Source organism: Amblyraja radiata, chromosome 29, assembly GCF_010909765.2.
Source record: "Amblyraja radiata isolate CabotCenter1 chromosome 29, sAmbRad1.1.pri, whole genome shotgun sequence".
Taxonomy (NCBI): Eukaryota; Metazoa; Chordata; class Chondrichthyes; order Rajiformes; family Rajidae; genus Amblyraja; species Amblyraja radiata.
The window spans coordinates 28,536,636-28,558,162 of NC_045984.1; the positions used below are offsets into that span (position 1 = coordinate 28,536,636).

The following is a 21,527-nucleotide window of genomic DNA, read 5'->3' on the forward strand; positions in this document are numbered from 1 at the left end:
TTTTGGCCACTACTGTTGCAGTACAATTATCACATATCTCTCTGCTGGAACAGCCGTCCTGGAATCGAACCGGCACTTTCCCCCCCCACCTCCACCATGACCGTTGACGAAAACAAAGAACAACTGGGCGCCAGTAATACTTGTAATGTAATAAATGTATTTAAGCATAAACGTGCAACGGTGCCGACATTTTGTAAGAAAAGGCGTTCTACCGGAGATTTAAAAAAATTCCCGACGTCTGTTAGAGACGGGCAGAATGGTCGAGACCTCACCTGCGAGACAGTGGAGCTCAGTAAAACCTTCTTGCTGTTGCTCTTCAAGTGTTCAAACTGACACAGCTAAAGTGATTCACTTTTATCAGCTGGGTGACGAGGCATGAGGTGAGAGTGTACTGCAGTCTCCTCTTTCCGTTGGTTGACCACACGAGAGAACCAGGCTCAATCCTCCCCAATGTCGCAGTACAACCAACAATCTCTCCCACACCTTTGCATCTCAACGTGCAGCAGCAGCAGCAGCTTCATCTGCTCTGAACAGAACAAGAACTCGGGAAACTTTAATTTAATTGCCTTTCCTGCAACGTCCTAGCTCCTGATGGGGAGGGGGGGGGGGAATAGGCTCCTTGCAGAGCATGGAAATGGATAAAGGTGGCCTAATATCAGTGATACAGAGAGTTCTAGCACAGTTTAATGAAGGAAAACCCAACCCTTAGGTTCATCCCACACAAGTATGTTCAACTGATGTTGTGCTGTTGAAACAAACTAACATGACAGCCAACGATTGAATAGTAAAGTCCCTTCCAGCCAGTGTGAGCAGGTCAGTAATAAGGTCTCCTCGGGTTATTCTGAAATGTAGGAAGAAAAAGTCAATGTTATTTTCAACAAAAACAGGGCGACACGTTTGCACAGCGTTAGAGTTACTGCCTTGCAGCGCCAGAGACCCGTGTTCGGTCCTGACTCCGGGTCTCTGCCTGTGTGGAGTTTGTCCGTTCTCCCCGTCGCGACCGGCATGGGTTTTCCCCGGGAGCGCAGGTTCCTTCCGACACTACAAAGATGTATGGGTTTGTCGGTTAATTGCCTTGTTAAAAAGAATCATGAATTGTCCCGTGTGTGTGTGTGTGTGTGCGGGCGTGCGTATAGGATAGTGTTGATGTGCCAGGATTGCTGGGCGGAGCAGTGGGGAAAGCTCGCTGGGTCACCTGGTCTGTTTCCAGGGCCTGTTTCCGCGCTGTATCACTAAAACCCCTGTCCCACGGTACGAGTTAATTCCAAGAGTTCTCCCCGAGTTTGCCCTGATTCGAACTCGGAGAATTACGGTAATGGCCGCTCGTCGGTACTCGGGGCTCTCGTGGACATTTTTCAACATGTTGAAAAATCTTCACGAGTCTTCCCGAGCGTACCTGCCATTAGCGAGTCTTCCCGAGTACCTGCCGTTAGCGTTACGAGCCGCTAAGAGACGTCCCCGAGCTCCGACATACCCGCTACGTTCATTCTCCGTGCTTATCACGAGTTTGATTTTTTTTTTAAACTCGGGAGAGATCTTGGAATGAACTCGTACAGTGGGACAGGGCTATAAACTAGACAAGAAAAGTAGGGGACCAGGTGACCAATCGAGCTTTCCTCACATTCCTGATTGCTGGACCCTTCCTACCTCCTTCCATTGCATGGCATAGAAATTCCTGGGAGGGGGGGAAAAAAAACCACAGGAACATTTTTGATCCAGCAAGGGGATTTAAAAAACACAGCAGTGTGATGGAATCCTCACTCATATGGACAAGTACTACAGAACACAGCGGCTCCAGCCATCCACCCAACCCCTAGATTTGACATCCATTACTTTGATCACCAGCACATCGTGCCATTCACTGCATGAATGGTTCAGGGGCTGCAATTCACTCACTTGAATGAATGAACACGTTTATTGGCCAAGTATTCACATACAAGGAATTTGCCTTGGTGCTCCGCCCACAAATGATATACAGTGAGAGTTAGGAATGACACATAAAACATCAACAATTAATTCAACAACACTTCCACCCTGTGACCGTCACCATGGGGGATGGGCAAAAGCAGCCGCTCCACCAGGACCATCACCTCCCGTCACACGGAGAACTTAACCCCATCTGGTCTCTTGTGCCCATGCTGGCTCTCGGTGAGATCCGGTCAACTGGTCACAAGCAAAGGCTATTCAGCCGCTCGAGCCTGCTGCACTGGTCAACGAGGCTGTTGTTGTCACGTACAGAAAGGCAGGCCGTTTGTAGTAACATATAGAACGGTACTAAACATGACGCCGAGCTGAACCAATCTCATCTACCCGTTCACAATGCATATCCCTCTATGCCCTGCCCTGCGCCCATCTTAAACGCCACCCCTGACAATGTGTTCCAGGCCCCCACTACCCTCATTGTACGGCACATCTCCATTCAACTTCCCCCCTCTCACCTTATAGCTACGAGACAGAAGCGGGGAAAAAAAAAAAAAGATCTGAACAGTTCAAAGTTGATGATTTTCACAGAGGATTTTGAATGAACTCTGTGTAGTAAGTAGCATACTGCAGCCACAGATGCGACACTGACAACGGACACAGTCCGTGCGTTTCAGTGATCACCTACCAGTGGGTTGGGCCTGAACCTGTAGGCCAACATCATACGCTTGCGGAATGCCTCATACTCATCATCACCCTTACTCAGCTCTGCTGGGCGATCGATACCAAACCCAGCTCCATCCATCGTCGTGTTGCCTCTGTAACAACAAAAACTCCACCATCACCAAAATACATCAAATCATATCTCACTTTAATAGTTTAGAAAGAACTGCAGATGCTGGAAAAATTGAAGGTAGACAAAACGCTGGAGAAACCCAGCAGGTGAGGCAGCATCTATGGAGCGAGGGAATACATGATGTTTCGGGTCGAGGCCCTTCTTCAGACTGTAGAAGGGTCTCGACCCGAAATGTCACCTATTCCTACACTTTAATAGTTTTATTTCCAGTTACAGAAGATACAAGACTTCAGTTCGGGGAGGAGCTGAACCTGTTCTGCCTGTGGATAAATGTGAAGTTATCCACTTTGGTATCAAACACAGGAAGGCAGATTACTATCTAAATGGCATCAAGTTGGAAAAAGGGGAAGTACTACGGGATCTGGGGGTCCTTGCATCAGTCTATGAAAGTAAGCATGCAGGTACAGCAGGCAGTGAAGAAAGCGAATGGCATGTTGGCCTTTATAGCAAGAGGAGTCGAGTATAGGAGCAAAGAGGTCCTTCTGCAGTTGTACAGGGCCATAGTGAGACCACATCTGGAGTATTGTGTGCAGTTTTGGTCCCCTAATTTGAGGGAGGACATGCTTGCTATTGAGGTAATGCAGCTTAGGTTTACAAAGTTAATTCCTGGGATGGCGGGACTGTCATATGCTGAGAGAATGGAGCGGCTGGGCTTGTACAGTCTGGAATTTAGAAGGATGAGAGGAGATCTTATTGTACCATATAAGATTGTTAAGGGTTTGGACACACTAGAGGCAGGAAACATGTTCCCGATGTTGGGGGAGTCCAGAACCAGGGGCCACAGTTTAAGGATAAGGGGCAAGCCATTTAGAACGGTGACGAGGAAACACTTTTTCTCACAGAGAGTTGTGAGTCTGTGGAATTGTCTGCCTCAGAGGGCGGTGGAGACTGGTTCTCTGGATACTTTCAAGAGAGAGCTAGGTGGGGCTCTTAAAGATAGTGGAGTCGGGGGATATAGGGAGAAGGCAGGAACGGGGTACTGATTGAGGTTGATCAGCCATGATCACATTTAATGGCGGTGCTGGCTCGAAGGGCCGAATGGCCTACTCCTGCACCTATTGTCTATTGTCATATCCCTCTAAACCCATCCTGCCCTCGTACTAAACCCATCCTAAATGCTTCTTAAACATTGCGACAGTATCTGCCTCTCGCAGCTCGTTCCATATAACCTCCCACTTTTTGTGTCAAAAAGTTACTCCTCAAGTTCCTATTAAATCTTTCCCCTCTCACCTGAAACCCATGTCGTCTGGTTCTTGATTCCCCTACTCTGGGTAAAAGACCTTTACCTGATCTATTCCTCTCGTGATTTTGCACACCTCTATAAGATCACCCCTCATCCTCTTGCGCACCAAGGAATAAAGTCCTCGCCTGCTCAACCTCTCCCTATAGCTCAGGCAAGGAAGGCGAGGGCTAAAAAGGAATGTCCTTGTTGAACAAGTGCTTCAATCACACAACTCTGCCCCTTGCCCAGATCAGGCAGAATGCCATTTAAACCCAGGCGGACAATACCGAGATATTTCACGGATCAGGGCAGACATGTCCCACCATTTATTCTGTACCTGGGGACTGGAGCTTTGATGCCTTGACCATCAGAGCCCAGACCATCACCTTCCTTCCAGCCCATTTTCATCAGCATTTGGTAACCAATGTTCTCCACGGTAATTTTGAAATCCTTGTAGTCGGAATAATCGGGCTCTCTGCCTTCCTGCAGGAAATGGACAGGACACACTGAAGCATCCGGCACACAGAATGATAGGGATTCAAGGAGAGCAATACGGATCATTACGGGAGGAATGGTGCAAAAGAGCTACTTAAAGTAGCAACAGACAATCTACCTTAAGAAGTGTCTCCAGACAATCTCACTTACTTTTAGAGCTTTGAATGTCTCCATGAATTTGTCCAGTTCATCGGGAGGAAGGAAATCTCCAATGAAATGTTTCCCGCGACCCATTTCTGTCAGTTGTTCTGCCCACTCTACCAAATAACAAGACAAAATCTTAAGTAAGTTCAGTAAGTTTAAGTTTATTGGCCAAGTATTCACATACAAGGAATTTGCCTTGGTGCTCCGCCCACAAGTAACAACATGACAGTGACAGTTACGAATGACTCAGAAAACACTAAACATTAATAATAATAAAATATTAATGATAAAACACCATTGATCAAGCATGTGAACCAACAAAATAAAACAAAAACAAATTAAAACAGTTAAAGACAAGTATACAAAGTTACTATTGTACCGAGGCTGGTTTAAACCAATGATAGACACAAAAAGCTGGAGTAACTCAGCAGGTCAGACGGCATCTCTGGAGAAAAGGAGTCGGTGACGTTTCGGGTTGAGAAGGATCGGACTGAAGAAGGGTCTCGACCCGATACTCCGGCTTATTGTGTCCATACAACATCACTAGGTGTTTCAGACAGAGAAGGACCGCACACATTGCTCACCACCTCACCCTGCTGTCCCAGCCCATCACACTCCCCAAGTTACTACTGGGTGGCAAAGTTGTAAACCAAGAAGCAAACGTGGTGAAGGGACTTATCAGCCACAGACAACTGTATGAATAAGGAGTAAGCCATTTAGAACAGAGGTGAGGAAACCCTTTTACACACTGTCGTGAGTCTGTGGAATTCTCTGCCTCAGAGGGCGGTGGAGGCCGGTTCTCTGGATACTTTCAAGAGAGAGCTAGATAGCGTTCTTGAAGATAGTGGAGTCAGGGGATATGGGGAGAAGGCAGGAACGGGTTACTGATTGTGGATGATCAGCCATGATCACATTGAATGGCGGTGCTGGCTTGAAGGGCTGAATAGCCTACTCCTGCACCTGTTGTCTATTGAATCTAGAGGCCACAAGGTCACTTGCCCTTCAGTTTCTAGGTGTGATGGGTCTTTTAACAAACTCAAGAGTGTCAGAGATGGTCGTCAGACATTTTGAATGGCTCTGCTGGAGGACTGCTGCCCAGCCGGGGGGGGTGGGGGGGTTCATTTGAGCCCTGAACACCCCCAGTACGTGCAACCAGCACACGCACTGACCTGCTGAAGACTGCCTCGATAAAATGCTTTCTACGGCGCATCTATAGAAGTTGGCGAGAGTTGTTGGGGACTTGTTGCCAAACGCCCAAAGTCTTTTAATGGGCCTGTCCCACTTAAGCGATTTTTTTCGGCGACTTGCCGGCACCCGTCGTAGTCACTGCAGGTCTCTGAAAATTTTCAACAAGTTGAAAACCCACCGGCGACCAGAACAAGGTACGACTCTTTGGGCGACCACTCACGGCCGTACAGGCTTCACCTCGGGTGTCGCCTGTATGGTCGTGAGTCGTCTCCTCAGTCGCCGAAAGAGTCGTAGCGTCTTTCTGGTCGCCGCTGAATTTTCAACATGTTGAAAAGTTTCGCCGACCTACGATGGGTGCTGGCAGTCGCCGGAAAAAGGCGCGTAAGTGGGACAGGCCCACGAGGAAGACTCCGTAGTGGCGCTTCGATCGACCGCGATCCCCGCCATTTACCTCTGGTCTTCTCCATCTCCATGTGCCGCAGGCGGTGTTCCCAGGTCCCCCCGTCGCCGTCGATCTCCTCGTCGCTGTCGTACTCGTACCGGTGATCCTGCATCGCTTTCTCCCACATCATCTGCATCTCGTGCATGGCCTGCTTGTGCTGCATGATCATGTCGTACATCTGCTGCATCTAGAAAAGTTGGACATCCAGACATCACTTTAGCTCCCCTGGCAATGGGTCAGACGAAATGTTTAAGAAAGAACTGCAGACGCTGTTAAAATCAAAGGTAAACACAAAATGGTGGAGAAACTCAGCGGGGGAAGGCAGCATCTATGGAGAGAAGGAATTGCCGACGTTTCGAAACGTCGCCCATTCCTTCTCTCCATAGATGCTGCCTCCCCCGCTGAGTTTCTCCACCATTTTGTTTCTGCCTGGTATGGTCATAGAAACATAGAAAGTGGGTGCAGGAGGAGGCCATTCGGCCCTTCGAGCCAGCACCGCCATTCATTGTGATCATGGCTGATCGTCCCCAATAACCCCTGCCTGTCTTCTCCCCATATCCCTTGACTCCACTAGCCCCTAGAGCTATATCTAACTCTCTCTTAAATCCATCCAGTGACTTGGCCTCCACTGCTCAGAGACAGCTTCAATCCCCCTCCCCTCCAAACCTCATTGCTTACTCGAGTTCTTCAATTGTTAATAGACAATAGATGCAGGAGAAGGCCATTCGGCCCTTCGAGCCAGCACCGCCATTCATTGTGATCATCCCCAATCAGTACCCCGTTCCTGCTTTCTCCCCATATCCCCTGACTCCGCTATCTTTAAGAGCCCTATCTAGCTCTCTTGAAAGTATCCAGAGAACCGGCCTCCACCGCCCTCTGAGGCAGAGAATTCCACAGACTCACAACACCCTGTGAGAAAAAGCGTTTCCTCGTCTCCGTTCTAAATGGCTTACCCCTTATTCTTAAGTACCACTAAATCTCTAAAATCCCTGCCCGCTAATCCCTCCCTGAACATCACTATATCGCTCCACTCTTGCCCTCCTCTGTAAATACCCAATCTCTGTTCTCTGCGACTTAGATATATTGTTTTTCCTGTCTAGGAAGGAACTGCAGATGCGGGTTTAAATCAAAGATAGACACAAAATGCTGGAGCAACTCAGCGGTTCAGGCAGCATCTCTGGAGAGAAGGTATGAGAAGAAAATGAATAATCAGTCTGGAGAAGGGTCTCGACCCGAAACCTCACCCATTCCTTCTCTCCAGAGATGCTGAGTTACTCCAGCATTTTGTGTCTATCTTCTTGTTTTTTCCAGTCGATCCTTTGTAATGGGCACCATGTGGTTTTTGGCCATGTGCAAATTGGTTCCTTCCTCAGCCTAGTTTCTTCGTCTGTCAGTTTGACAATCTCTCTCTCTCTCCCTCTCTCCCTCTCGTTTTCTTACTGCACCTCAGAATCTATCTAAGATAGACACAAAATGCTGGAGTAACTCAGCGGGTCAGACAGCATCTCTGGAGAAAAGGAATGGGTGACGTTTTGGGCCAAGACTCTTCATCGGACCCTCTCTCAGAATATATCTCTATTGCTCTGCAGGTGGATGTGTGGCTCTCTGGGTGCCAGGCTCCCAGCATCTGTCGTGTACATCTCTGCACCTTCCTTCAGCTCTTCTCTCCATGTGGTTATTAATGCTATAATACACCAAACTATCTTACAATCGATGCTCCCACTGAGAACTATTTCTCAGCCTCCTATTCCCGCTGCTAAACCCAGTAATTACATTTATCTACACTTGTTTTTCCCCCTCTATTTATCATAATCCACTATCTGCAAGTCACCTTCACACAGTGCCCATGATTACACTATGTTTAGTTTAGTTTAGTGATACAGCGCAGAAACAGGCCCTTCGGCCCACCGGATCCGTGCCAACCAGCGATCCCTGCATATTAACACTATCCTACACACACACACACACAAGGGACAATTTTTACATTTACCAGGCCAATTAACCTACATACCTGTACGTCTTTGGAGTGCGGGAGGAAACTGAAGATCTCGGGGGGAACCCACGCAGGTCACGGGGAGAACGTACAAACTCCGTACAGACAGCACCCGTAGTCGGGATCGAACCCGGGTCTCCTGCGCTGCATTCGCTGTAAGGCAGCAACTCTACCGCTGTACGCGCCGCCCTATGTCTGTTGTAAAAGATCCACTTCCCTGGATTCCCCACCCCCCCCCCCCCCAACTACAGTGCTGTTCACTAGTTTAACTTTTGTTTCCAATTTTTGCTGCCAAAGTTTTATTTCTTTAAAGAATTACCAGAAGGATAATCCTTTAAAGAAGGAGCAAGCACAGCGGGGGAGGGTCGGCATCGTAGAGTATTTAACAGGAGTATTTAATCACAGGCCTTCCCCCCGACAGCGCTGCAGTACAGGAGCAATGTAGGACAGAATGAGAAGGTCTCGAAGCAGACAGCTCCAACCACTGCTGCAGAAATGCCGGAGACCGATTCACAGCGGGCCAGCACTGCCCTTGGCCACTACCCTGCCATTATTGATCATGCTGCCGCCATTTACCTCCTGTTGTTCCTTTATCTGTATCTTCTGTGCATCACTGAGTTCGGTGACTCCCACCAATCCGACTGGCTTACCTTTCTGATAGCCGAGCCCCTTCAACTCCTGAGCTGCAATCACACACACACACAGGGGAGGTGCATTACTTCAACTTGACAACACCATGGCAATGTAGCCAACTTTAGCCCAGTTATTCCCACACTATTCTACAACGCCTCCCTTGTTTATGATTCTAGCACTGATGCGGCTTATGTTCCATCCAACAACCATCTCCACATTCACCCTCCCCTCTCCCAGTTCCACCTGCCTCGCATTTCCCCCTCTCCTCTCTTTTTGGCTTCTTTCTCCTACTCATCTTCATCCCATGAACACAGACGAGCCACCGTTTATTTGATCAAATTGGCAATATACACAACGAACGCTAGTTCAACCAGACTCCCCTTCTTTCCCCAATGTCTGGAACCAGAAACGCCAGTAAGATCACGTCCGCATTCACAGAACTTACTTGTTAAGCCAGGCACTGGCATGGGATAAGCCAATTCAGGAGGAGGGAGTTCAATCTTTTCGACCTCTGGGCCCCACCGGCTCTTCTTTCTCTTTTTAAGCAAAGAGGAAGATGGTGCTGCGGCTGCAGGCTCAGTGGGCGAGTCGTCAGAAGTGGGCTCAGGAGAACCTTTCCTCTTCTGTTCGGCTGCAGTCGGCACCGCCATCAAGCTTGCTTGTACAGCCTTCTGCGCAATAGCTTTCACTTTACAGAAGACTTCGACTGTGTCCCTGTAGTATTGATATGCATCGCTATTCTGCTCATACAGAAACCTGAGGAGTGAAAAGAGGAGTCAGAAACGTTACTGGTAAGATACCGCTCAGAATGACCATTTCCAGTGATGCAGCGGGAGATTTGCTGCCTTGCAGCGTCAGAGACCCGGGTTCGATCCAGACTATAGGTGCTGTCTGTACGGAGTTTGCACGTTCTCCCTGTGACCGCATGGGTTTTCTCCCACACTCCAAAGACGTGCAAGTTTGTAGGTTAATTAGCTTGGGTAAGATTGTAAATTGTCCCTAGTGTGTAGGATGGTGCTGGTGGACGGGGATCGCTGGTCAGCGCGGACTCGGTGGGCCGAATGGCCTGTTTCCACGCCGTATCTCTAAAGTCTAAAGTCAGGAAATGCTGCTCACTTGACGTTAATCATCTTTGATGTAGTAATCACAAGATGATTTTGAGGGCTGATCAAACAAAATTTGACATCAACCCACATAACAAGATATTCAAGATAGACACAAAATGCTGGAGTAACACAGCGGGTCTATTTCTCCCCCCTCTCTAACAAGATATTCAGTTTGACGGTGAAAAATCCATTGCAGAGAGTTTTTTTAGGAGCTTATGAAGGACAATGTTTTAAATGGCGACCAGCTTTAGGAACAAGATGAAATATTGCTCACCAGAAAGCAGGGTTGTCCTGATTATCCTGAATGGCCATCTTTTCCACATCTGGACCCCCGTCGGCCACAAACTTTGCCAACTTCTCAATCACACTCCGGAGCTCCGGGTCGTCTGGGGGTGAAACTTTAAGCAGGCTATCAGTACTTGAGTTCAACTCACACACCCAACAGTCAACAGCCAAACAAGGTCTACAGGTGTGGATGGGTAAGAGTGGGGGGATACAGGGAGGGCATTGGTTAAAGCACACGCACAAGTGGTTTCATGGAGCCGCAGATCCAGCTCTTAAGCCACTCGGCTTCAATTGTTTCCCATTCTGAAATACTGGCCGTCAATTGCATTGATAATGTTACAGTATAACCACATAGCAGGGCAATCCTTTGAGATCTGTACACTCCGTTCAAAAGCAGTACAACAAACAGTCGGCATTAACATAATTAAATAAAGAACTGAAGAGAAACGTTACCAGTAGTGAAACTTGCCACTAGAGGGTGAATGAGGCAAATCATTTTTGATGCATTTAGATGCACGAGGGAGAACAGCATAGAACAAAATGTGATAAGTTGAATGAGAAGTCAAAAAGGAGTATAGATGAAACATAATCACCTGTATGACCAATTGGGAATGAACCAATCTGTCCCATTTGTAAGTTGTATGTGCTGTACAATTCTAGCTAAAATCTAGTCTAGAAAATCTGGGATTGTTCTCCTTTGAGCAGAGAAATAAAGAGATTTAATAGATGCGTACTAAATCACAAATGGTTTTGTCAGCATAGAAAGGGAGAAATTATTTCTACCCACAGAAAGGTCAATAGTCAGAATGAAGATTTAGGATTAATTTGTAAAATACTCAGGGGCAATAATAGGAGGATTTTTTTTTTTTTTTTTTTTTTAAATGTCTGCTATGGTAGCCTGGAATTAATTGTATAAAAGGACTGTGGGAGCAGGTTGAAATGGAGTTCCCTAAAGAGAATTGGATAAATGTTTCCAATGGCAAGAAAAATGCAGGGCAACAAAGATAGAGAAGGGAATACGACCAACTGGATAACTTGAAGAAAGAACTGACACAGACATGACGGGCTGAGCGGCCTTATTTTTTACTGCACGATCTCATATAAATTAAACAAAGAAAAAATGGACAAATCTCATTGAATCGACATGCTGTCGCACGCTCCACGTTTCTGCAAGTATATCAGTCCACAAATAGAGATTGTAATCAGAGAGCATGTGTTTGTACGTTGCCTTGTTCAAGGGGATGGAAAATAACACATTGATTACGCAACACTGAAATGTCAAAGCTGCAGTGATTCGCTTCCACCTTCATAGTGATGGGACACAAATATCATGTGGAGCTCAACCCTAACCAAGGAAATCTAATACAGGTTCAATCAGTGTAGGAAGGAACGGCAGATGTTAGTTTACACTGAAGCTATACACTAAATGGTGGAGTAACCCGGCGGGTCAGGCGGCATCTATTCGGATCGGAATCCTTTCGGATCGGAATCCTCTTCAGACTCCTTTTTGAAGTTCCAACCTGAGACGTCATCTATTCTTTTCCTCCAGAGATTCCGCTCGACTCGGAGTTACTCCAGCATTTTGTGTCCATCTGCAGGTTCAATCAACGAAGATTGATGTTCATCTGTTACTAGACTCGCATTATAGATTGTGCCAAGCTCTGCTCATTCAAAGCGAGGTCAACGGGCAAGTGGCTCTAGATTTCAATTCAACTCCATGGGGTGTGAGACAACATCGGTCTAAACGGCAATCCCAACTTTAACTTTACCTACAAGGTAAATCCTACAGTGAAAGGAAAGATCCTTTTCTGATTGTCCTACCTTTTGTGACAGATGGAGAGGGGGTGGAGGTTGGTGACAGTGGCTTGGGTGCCGACTGACTGAGCAGCCTTTCTCGCTTGATTTCCGCAACTTTTTTCTTGTAATAAAGAAAAGCCCGGCTGTTGCGATCGTACAAGAAGCTGCAAAGGGAAACAACAGAAGTAATTAGGGAATTCCGACACACCCAATGCGCAGTCACACAGAATACACGATGGAAGCCTCGCCCAACTTAGCCACAAGTGCCCCTTCCTTTCAGCTCTCCAGCCCGACTAAATCAGATTCCAGTTTAGCCATGCTCCAATAAGGGAGATTTGGAGAGTTGCCAGGAAACTGCATATATGAAGGTACACAAAAAAGCTGGAGAAACTCAGCGGGTGCAGCAGCATCTATGGAGCGAAGGAAATAGGCAACGTTTCGGGCCGAAACGTTGCCTATTTCCTTCGCTCCATAGATGCTGCTGCACCCGCTGAGTTTCTCCAGCTTTTTTGTGTACCTTCGATTTTCCAGCATCTGCAGTTCCTTCTTAAAAACTGCATATATGAACTCTGGCATTAACACAGACATGATCAATAAACATTGGCTCCTTCATAGACAACATCTATAAAGCAGTGGCAAATACACGGGCAGGAATTGTAAACATTTCTTTAGAGATACCACAGGGAAACAGACCATTTGGCCCACCGAGTCCACGCCAACCAGCAATCACTTAACACTATCCCGCACGCTAGGGTCAATTTTACAATTTTATCGAAGCCAATTAACCTACAAACCTGCACGTCTTTGGAGTGCAGGAGAAAACCCACGTGTTCACAGGGAGAACGCGCAAACTCCGTACAGACAGCACCCATAGTCAGGATCAAACCCGGGTCTCCGGCGCTGCAAGACAGCAACTCTACTGCTGAGCCACTGTGCCGCCCCTAAACACTGACATCAATACAGTCTTGCACTCGATATCGTTCAGCTACATTACTGGCTGAACTAAGAGACTGTCTATACTCACGAGAAGGCAGGGTTGTCCCTGTTGTTCTGGATGGCAAGCTTCTCAACCTCGTGACCCCCATCCGCAACGTATTTCGCCAGCTTCTCAGCGACGCTCCTCACCTCCGGTTCCTCTGGGGGTGAAACTTTAAGCAGGCTATCAGTACTTGAGTTCAACTCACACACCCAACAGTCAACAGCCAAACAAGGTCTACAAACGTGGATGTGTAAGAGTGGGATACAGGAAGAGGATGGGTTAAAAGCAGGAGGTAGCCAATATTGAGAACAAATTATCATTATCCCTCCATTTCAATATTCATTTGTAACAAAATGTCAAGGTCTCTCACTTCCCTCCATATATAGCACAAAATACTCTCTCTTTATGGGCTTTCTTGTTTCACATCATAGCTGAGGAGGCTTCCATTACAGAGCTGCTACTCTGATATTAATTTCACAACCAATCTGTCAGATCCATGCACTTTCCATACCATTAAACCGAGAGGAAAGTCCCACAGTGGACTTTTATTTTATTTTAATTTTTTTTATAATTGTGCCACCCAGCTGACACCCCCACCACCCCCCCCCCCCCTCAATTCATATTTAGCACCACATTTCCATTGTGTCTTTCAAGGCTTGAAGATGTCTCAAAATACTTCAGACAATAACAGTTTTCCCGCTTGTAAGGAAAGAAATGCAGCGGCCAATTTGTATACAACAATTCTCGCAAACAGCAATGTGATGAAGGCTGAATAAATAGCCTTTATGATGTTGGTTGAAGGACAAATACTATTTCAGTTTTAGTTTAGTTCAGAGATGCAGCTGGGGAGCAGGCCATTCGGCCCATCATGTCCGTGCCGACCAGCAATCACCCCGTACACTATTTCTATCCTACACACCGAGGACAATTTTCACAGGAGCCAATTAACCTACAAATCTGCACGCCTTTGGAATGTGGGAGGAAACGGGAGCACCCGGAGAAAACCCACATGGTTACTGGGAGAACGTGCTGGTGGGTTAACTAGGTACTATCATTGTCCCCTTACCGTAGCTTACCTGCAACAAAAAAAAAAAAATTTGTGTGAAAGACAAGAATTTGCAGGAAAACAAGGATAGGGGAAATTGGACTATAGGAATGACTCCTCTGGGAGCTCGCATGGGGCCCATTTACCTGAATAGTCTCTTTCCGAGTTGTTCCAAGATTAGAAGTTTATCCTCGCTTAGTTCTTTGTCTATTTTTATGTTTTTGCCAGCCTACTTTCATATTCTTTCTTGCCTTTCATTAGCTTAGCAAATATATGTAATTAAACCAACATCTGGACGTTAATGTTCTGGTAATTATCACACTGTTGTTTATGGGAGTATCATACTAATAGCAGTATAAAGATGCTTAATTACATGCTCTTTCTAAGTTTCTAATTCCACAACATTCCCTTACGTTCACCATTTGTAATTTGTCCATTCTCTTGAGGGAGCCTATCCAATTTTTCACACCAAGTTTTGCTTCATCGTCAGTAGTACCCAATGTTAAGTGGTGTGATCACCAGACACCTATGAAAGTGCCCATCACCTCCATCACTGCCAATCCTCTATGCTTGTGAAAGTTTTGCTTGGGGAAAGTTTCAGTGCAATCTGATAGCCCCCACCAGCTGTCCCAAGTAACTGTGAAGAAGAGAGACCCAGGCAACAGGGCATTGGCATGATAGATAAATCCTACATCGTTACTTACCCTAATTTGAGAAGGCAATAGTGAGCTACCTTCTTGAACCAGTTTATGTCATGAACTCCCATAATTAAATTTGGTAGGAAGTTCCAAAGATTTGGCCCAGCATTGACTAAGGAAGCGTGACATGCTTCCCTTTCCTGATGTACGTGAATTTGCTAGTGGCAGCAATGGCATGAGACTGCTGCCCTTGCTGGGGGTGACTGCTGAAGAAATCTTCGTGAGTTGTAGCAGACAATGCAGACTGCAGCCATAGTGCAGGAAATTAATGCCAATGGTGGTTATATACACGTCTTCATGGCTTCTGTTTAGGTTTAATATAAATTGTCAAGAAGAACGTCAGAATAGTAGAGAATTGTTGAAATATTTCTGAAGCGTAGTCTTGCTGCCATTTTGGAAACAAGGCGACTGATTTTGTACTTGTCAGAGCACCAGTGTGGAAAACGAGAGATCAGCGAGTGCGAGTGGGATGCTACCTTGCGCCAAGTCAAATTACTGCCCGTTGGACTGGGACTACGGTACAAGTCAATCACCTCAAGAGAAATAGGAAAAAAACTGTCCTCACTGCAAACCTTGCATATTTCCAAGCCTCACAAATTTCATCCAGTCTTTATACACAGTGCAGTGGCAGTAGTTAAACTCTAATGTAGTTTTATAGACAGTGCAACTTACCTTTGACTTCTGCCCACTGTTCAAGATCGTCATCGTCCTCCTCATCATCGTCATCATCTGGTGACTGGAAGACGCTGGGGCGGTTAGCAATGGGGGTTTGCTTGGCATGGGTGTAGTTCTTCATTTGGCCTAATGTGCTGCCCAGAGAACTCACTCCCAGGCCCGGCCGTTTGCCGATTAGAATCTGTCTCTTTTGCGACTGGGCCCCAGAAGGGCTGGTGGAGTTGCTGCCATTACCAGTCGCTCCCCCTTTGCGGATTCAAAAAAAAGTGTCAGGTATCAATGAGCCAGTTACTGCAATCGAAGCACGAACCGAGAAGTTGCATTAGAAATTGCCAATTTGCCCACTTCCATAGCCACCGCATGAGCGTTAAACATCTAACGTGAACTATAATCCAGATATAAAATCCTCCAATTCCCAACACAACTATGAAAATGGCTCACTATGATTTTACAACAACTAATTCTCTTGTTCATTCTTAAACTGTGCACTCCATCAATTGCTGTCTTCGAGTGAAGCAACAATGGCGGAAGGTAACCAAATTGCTTGGTCAATTGAACAGTCTTTATCTATATCGGTCTAGTCTCCAATTTACACCCCCTGCCAGGTGAAGAAACAATCAGATCATCACTCTTCCGACCACCTGCTGGAATTTCAACCCACCATTGCACATCAGGCCCAAAGCCTCCCAAACTATTTCTTTGATAGATCTTCACAGGTGCTGTCTGACCTGCTGAGAAGTGATCTAGGGCACTAGTGGCAAGAGCATCCCAACTGTTGGATCTTCCAGCACGGCTCAGAACTCTACCCGGTGAACTGTTTAACCGTCGGTAAACCAAAAGTCTCCTCACCTGTACTTGATTTCTCCTTCTGCATCTTCAGGAAGGCCTGCAAGAAGCTGCCATCATTGGCAAATTTGTTGGGCATGTTCTTTTGGTCATTGTCCCTGTAGAGTATAGTTAGAATATGAATGAATTCCGTACAAATCAGCAGAGCAAAAATAAACAAGGGCTTGATGCAAGAATATCCAACTTCAACAGGGTTGCTCTAAAAATGTGCAACAAATTGAGCAAACATTGGGCTGAATGTCAACTGTTGGGCGCAACAGCTTATTTGGTAGGTCAATGGTATATTGACTTTTAATGCAGAAGGATTTGAATATATAATAAAGAAATGTAGGACTAGGCGAAGTAAAGAGGAGCCGGCGGGGGTACTTTGTAAGTGCCATATGTGGCGACCATTTGCATACCTAGGGTATGCAAGTAAAAAATGTCACTGTGCTTCGCCACGTGACAATGAAGTACTCCATTCCAGATTTCCCCTCTAAAGGGCCTGTTCCACTGTACGAGGTAATTCAAGCGTTCTCCCGAGTTTCCCCCAATTCGAACTTGGAGAATTACGGTAATAGCTGCTCGTAGGTACTCGGGGCTCTCGTGGACATTTTTCAACATGTTAAAAAAACTTAATGAGCTTACCGCGTTTCCCCGAGTACCTGCCGTTAGTGTTACGAGCTGTCAAGAGACGTCCCGAGCTCCGACGTACCCGCTACGTACATTATACGAACTTACCACGAGCTTGATTTTTTTTTTAAACTCGGGAGAGCTCTTGGGTAAGCTTGTATAGTGGGACAGGCCCTTTATGCATCCAATTACCCTTGCAATACACGCAAACATTTAATTTATTTCTTAAATACCTGCTGTGCAATAAAATTAATTTTATTTTATGTACGATGAGACCAACATTTCTCTGTACAGAATTCTCTCCGTTCAATTTTCTTTTTCCTATTTTTCCCACCAAAGTGGATAACTTCACATTCACCTTCAATATATTCCACCTGCCGTTTCTTGCCTGATCACAACATATCTATCCCTTCACAGGCTCGCCCATGACCTCCTCTCAATAAGATTTTGCAATAAATTTGACACCACATTTTCTTCCAAAACACAGTTCCTTCTTCTGTCCTGAATATAGATTGTAAAGTGTCGAGGCTTCAGCACAGATCCCTGTAACAAGCCGCTATTTAGAGCTGGTCAAAATGAAAGTAACCCATTTATCCTCTTGCTCTTTTCTTTTAGTTAGTTAGTCTTCTTTCTATTCACGCTGACACGTTATCCAAACTTAACAAATCTCATGAATGCTCCATTCATGGTACTCAGATCTTTCATCACAAAGGACATAAACTTGTGAGAAGTGAAGTGAACACTGCCAATTGGAAGCATTCATTGGAACTTACTGAGCAGGTGCTGCTTGCAGCTTTGTGAAGCTGTCCTTCTTGGCCTTCTCCAATTTGGCTTCAATTTCCCTTTTCTTCTGTGCTATTAGCTCCTCTTGTTTCATGAGATTCACGTACAGTTTATTTGGTCGGTTGGAAGAACCGAGACGCTCCAGACTAAAGGATCGCTCACCACTGGATTTGATAGCCCCACCAATCTTTCCTGCAAAGCCCAAAACATAACAAAAGTTTTATAGAGTTTTTTTCTTGCACAGCTTTTTATTTTCCTTGTAGAATCTGTGTAAATTATATGTGAATTTTGTTACATGTGTTGTCTGAGCCTTCATGCCTGTGATGCTGCTGTAGGCAAGATTTTCATTGTAACCTATCACTTCATTGTACCTATGTACTTGTGCACGTGAAAATGTATTCAACTGGACTTGACTACACATTAGAAATGAAAAAGGGACAATTAAAACTGAAGATAGACACAAAGTGCTGGAGCAATTCAGCGGGTCAGGAATATCTCTGGAGAAAAAGACCAGGTGACGTTTTGGGTTGGAATCCTTCTTCAGACTGGATCCTTCTGGAGGATTCCTATCCGAAACGCAACCTATCCATGTTCTCCAGGGATACTGCCTGACCCGCTGAGTTACTCCAGCACTGTCTCTTTTTTTGTAAACCAGCATCTGCAGTTCCTCGTTTCTAATAATTTAAATTGCTAATAATTATTCTTTAAATTATTTACATTATCCTGGCATTGTCAATTATATTTAAATGGCATGCCGATTCATAGCATTGATTTATCAACGATTGGGATCAGTCAGGGACTGAAATGACAGGGTGGGGAGAGGATGGTGGTGGGTGAATAGCAGTTTGCTTGAGACAATGCTTGCCTTAATGGCAAATGCAGGATTTTTCAGCTCAGGAAACACAGCTCTGGGTGAACTCCAGGTTTGACTGAGTTTATAGCAGACAGAACATGGTAGATAGGCCAGAGCGGATCACTTCTTCAGGAAAGCGAGAGGTCAAGACTCAAAATGCTAAACTCAACCCTCGGGGCACTTCTATCTTTGCTATTGTTACGTTTCTGGACTATTAATCTAGAACTGAACTACTACTCTGGATACCATTCAGATCCCATCACAACTGTGTGCGTAATTTAAAATAAATGTGGACAAACCAAAAGTAATAGTTACAATGATCGTGAAGTAAGGAGGGTCAGAAAAATCCACCAAAGTCAGTTCAGCTCACGGAAGGAAATTTGCCATCTTTACCCAATTGTGGCTTAGTGTGCTCTAATGCTTAGCCATGTTGTTGACAACAAACTACCTTAAATAACTAGTCATTACAAATGGGTGATAAATACTGATCTTGTATGGGGTTTACACCTTGTATGGCGGTTAAGACTGGAACTCAGCATCTCAGATTGGAAACATAAATCATTGAAAAAACATCCACAGTTGACCAAAGAATTCTCTTATGGTAGAGTGAGAGATAGACACACACACACACACAAAAGTTTTGAAATGGAAATACAGGTCCTAGGATATCCTAGGATATTGGTTTCAGGTTCCAAAGATGAAAATGATTAAATTCACATAAGCTCAAAAGGCTCAAAAGGCCTTAATTGTACGATTGTGTAGATCTCTAGCCTATAGGGCTTGAGGTGATTACAAAGAGGAGAACAAATAAGACTACAGAATAATTTGAAATTTTGTATTTTCTATTGCTCAAGAACATGGTGATAGGTGAATAGGATATAGTAGGTGATAGCTTGTGGCAATAGTATTCCAGATGGGTTTCTAAAGTTTTGTGTACGAGAGATCAAGGTAAACCAGAGAACAAGGAATGTAACACTGCACAGTATTCTGAAAGGTTGTAAAGTCCCTATGTTGTTATTCACACCTCAGTACAGATTTTCAGTAACTGTATGCAAGGAACAGAGCAAAAGATGTCTATTCCCCCCCACTCCCCAGGAGCCCACCTGGCACTCTCAATATACTGCTAAAACACCAAAGGGTTATTTTATTCATAGTCAAAGACTTTATGAATAGGTCTTAAGTATCAGGGCTTAAGTAACTGCAGTAAATTATTTGTAAAACATTGGTCATGCCTCAGTTGGAGTACTGTGTTCAATTTGAGGCATTACATTTTTGGAAGAAAGTGTTGGCCTTGGAATAGGTGCAGTGTCACTGGGATATTAGCAGGGATGAAAGGCTGGAAATGTTGTGTCTATTTTCCTTGGAGGAGAGAATCTTTAAAACCAGAGCTTGTAAAAAAGTACAAAATGTTTTCATTATGTCTCCCTTTTCAAGTAGAAGAGTGTCAGAAATCAAAGTTGATGACAAAATAACTCGGTCATATAGAATGGAAACAGGCCCCTCAGCCCAACTTGCCCGTGTGGACCAAGGTGCCCATCTATAGTAGTTCCACCTGCCTGCATTTGGCCTATATCCCTCTAAATCTATCCTATCCATGTACCAGTCTAAATACCTTTTTAAATGTTGTTATAGTTTCTGCCTCAACTACCTCATCCGACCACTCATTCCACATAACCACTGTCAACTAAAGGAGATTAAAGTTAACAGTTGTTATCTGGAATGCACTGCTCAAAACGGCTCTGAAAGCAGATTCAAGAGGAACTTAAGAGAATTAGATAAGACTGAAAGGAAAGCAAAATTACAAAGTTTTGATTAAGGGCATTGGGCTAATCATACAACCTTTCAACATGCAAGCATTGGCACAATGTGCCTATAAAACAACAAGTATCCTGCATCCTACTACTAAAGAAATGTAACATGACAGTCAGTTGCAGTAAAGTGCAAAGACAGGCTACTGACAATCTGGGCATGAAACCTTTAAACTCAACACAAAGAGATTCATTGTATCATTCCATGCAGAAACAAGTGCTGCTTCAGCAAAAGATGTAACCTTCAAACACATAAACAAGAGGAACGTTCTTTGAAAAACACAGGTTTGAAATATTCAGCCATCTACAATTATAAACAAGGGATTTCAGGGAAGTGTTGTAAGAGGAGGAGGGATAGAGTAGCTGAGTTACGTAGGACAGCAACAGGCCCTTTGGCACAACTCATCCATGCCAACCAAGTTGCCTACTAATCACTAGCAAGATGTAGAAAGACAAATAGACTATATACTAGTCGTAATGGTGTACATACATGAAACGAGATGATTTTTATTTTGCAAAACCAAAGCCTGATCTAATCTGAAAGAGGGAACAGAGGACAGGACCCGTTCCCAATCAACAACATGGGTTCAGCAAAGGTAGTGCTGAGGGGAAAAGCACACGAAGTAAATGAAAAATATTAAATAATGCCTTGGATGCTAAACTGCATCTAACACCTCGTCTCCACAACTGCGGTTCACAGAATTGCCTGCTTTTTTGAGGGGATTGGCAGGGACTTGAACTCTGGTCAATAACCGTGGAGAGGGCGGCGCAGGGGGGTATTCGTGAGGGGTTTCTTTCCCCCGCTGTTCTGGCTGCGGCTCCATGAAACCTTTCCCTTCGCCCCCAAAACAAACGCCTGAAGGAAGACCAACCTGAATCACCCTCCATCGCCATCGCTTCATGTCCCACTGACGTCACCGCCGGTTAACTGGCCGGCAACCGTCACACGACCGGAAGCTGCCGGGCTACCCGCGCAAGGTGCGACGGGAGCTGTAGTCCATCTCCCTCAGACAGAATTTGGAAATAAAACCAGCAGGATTTGTGTTTAATGCATCAAATACCAAAGTCCTGTCTCATGAAAAGGCGTATTGCGTGTATATATTTACCATGCACATGCAGCCAGGGGCAAAAATAATGTTTTGAAGAT

The 21,527-nt window shown here is 45.3% G+C and overlaps 1 protein-coding gene across 1 annotated transcript; it reads right to left on the reverse strand.

Annotated features, from left to right (window-relative positions):
• Positions 1–137: 137 nt before the first annotated feature.
• sugp1 (SURP and G-patch domain containing 1) lies at positions 138–21,391 on the reverse strand. Its single transcript, XM_033047051.1, has 14 exons — positions 21,253–21,391; positions 17,710–17,911; positions 16,328–16,422; positions 15,476–15,724; positions 13,106–13,229; positions 12,106–12,245; positions 10,274–10,397; positions 9,339–9,649; positions 8,837–8,943; positions 6,277–6,454; positions 4,644–4,750; positions 4,336–4,481; positions 2,609–2,738; positions 138–841 (listed from the first exon to the last, which is right to left on the reverse strand). Exons 1-14 carry the CDS (start codon positions 21,272–21,274, stop codon positions 815–817), a joined length of 1,962 nt encoding a protein of 653 aa, XP_032902942.1. The 5' UTR covers positions 21,275–21,391; the 3' UTR covers positions 138–814.
• Between the last annotated feature and the right edge of the window lie 136 nt (positions 21,392–21,527).

Excerpts from the sequence above, each read along its gene's own strand:
- sugp1 (XM_033047051.1), bottom strand. The coding sequence starts at position 21,274 with ATGGCGATGGAGGGTGATTCAG. Across the intron at positions 9,650-10,273 it reads CAGGACAACCCTGCTTTCTG|GTTTCTGTATGAGCAGAATA; the intron begins GTGAGCAATATT and ends TTCACTCCTCAG. Across the intron at positions 8,944-9,338 it reads GCCAGTGCCTGGCTTAACAA|CTCAGGAGTTGAAGGGGCTC; the intron begins GTAAGTTCTGTG and ends GTGTGATTGCAG.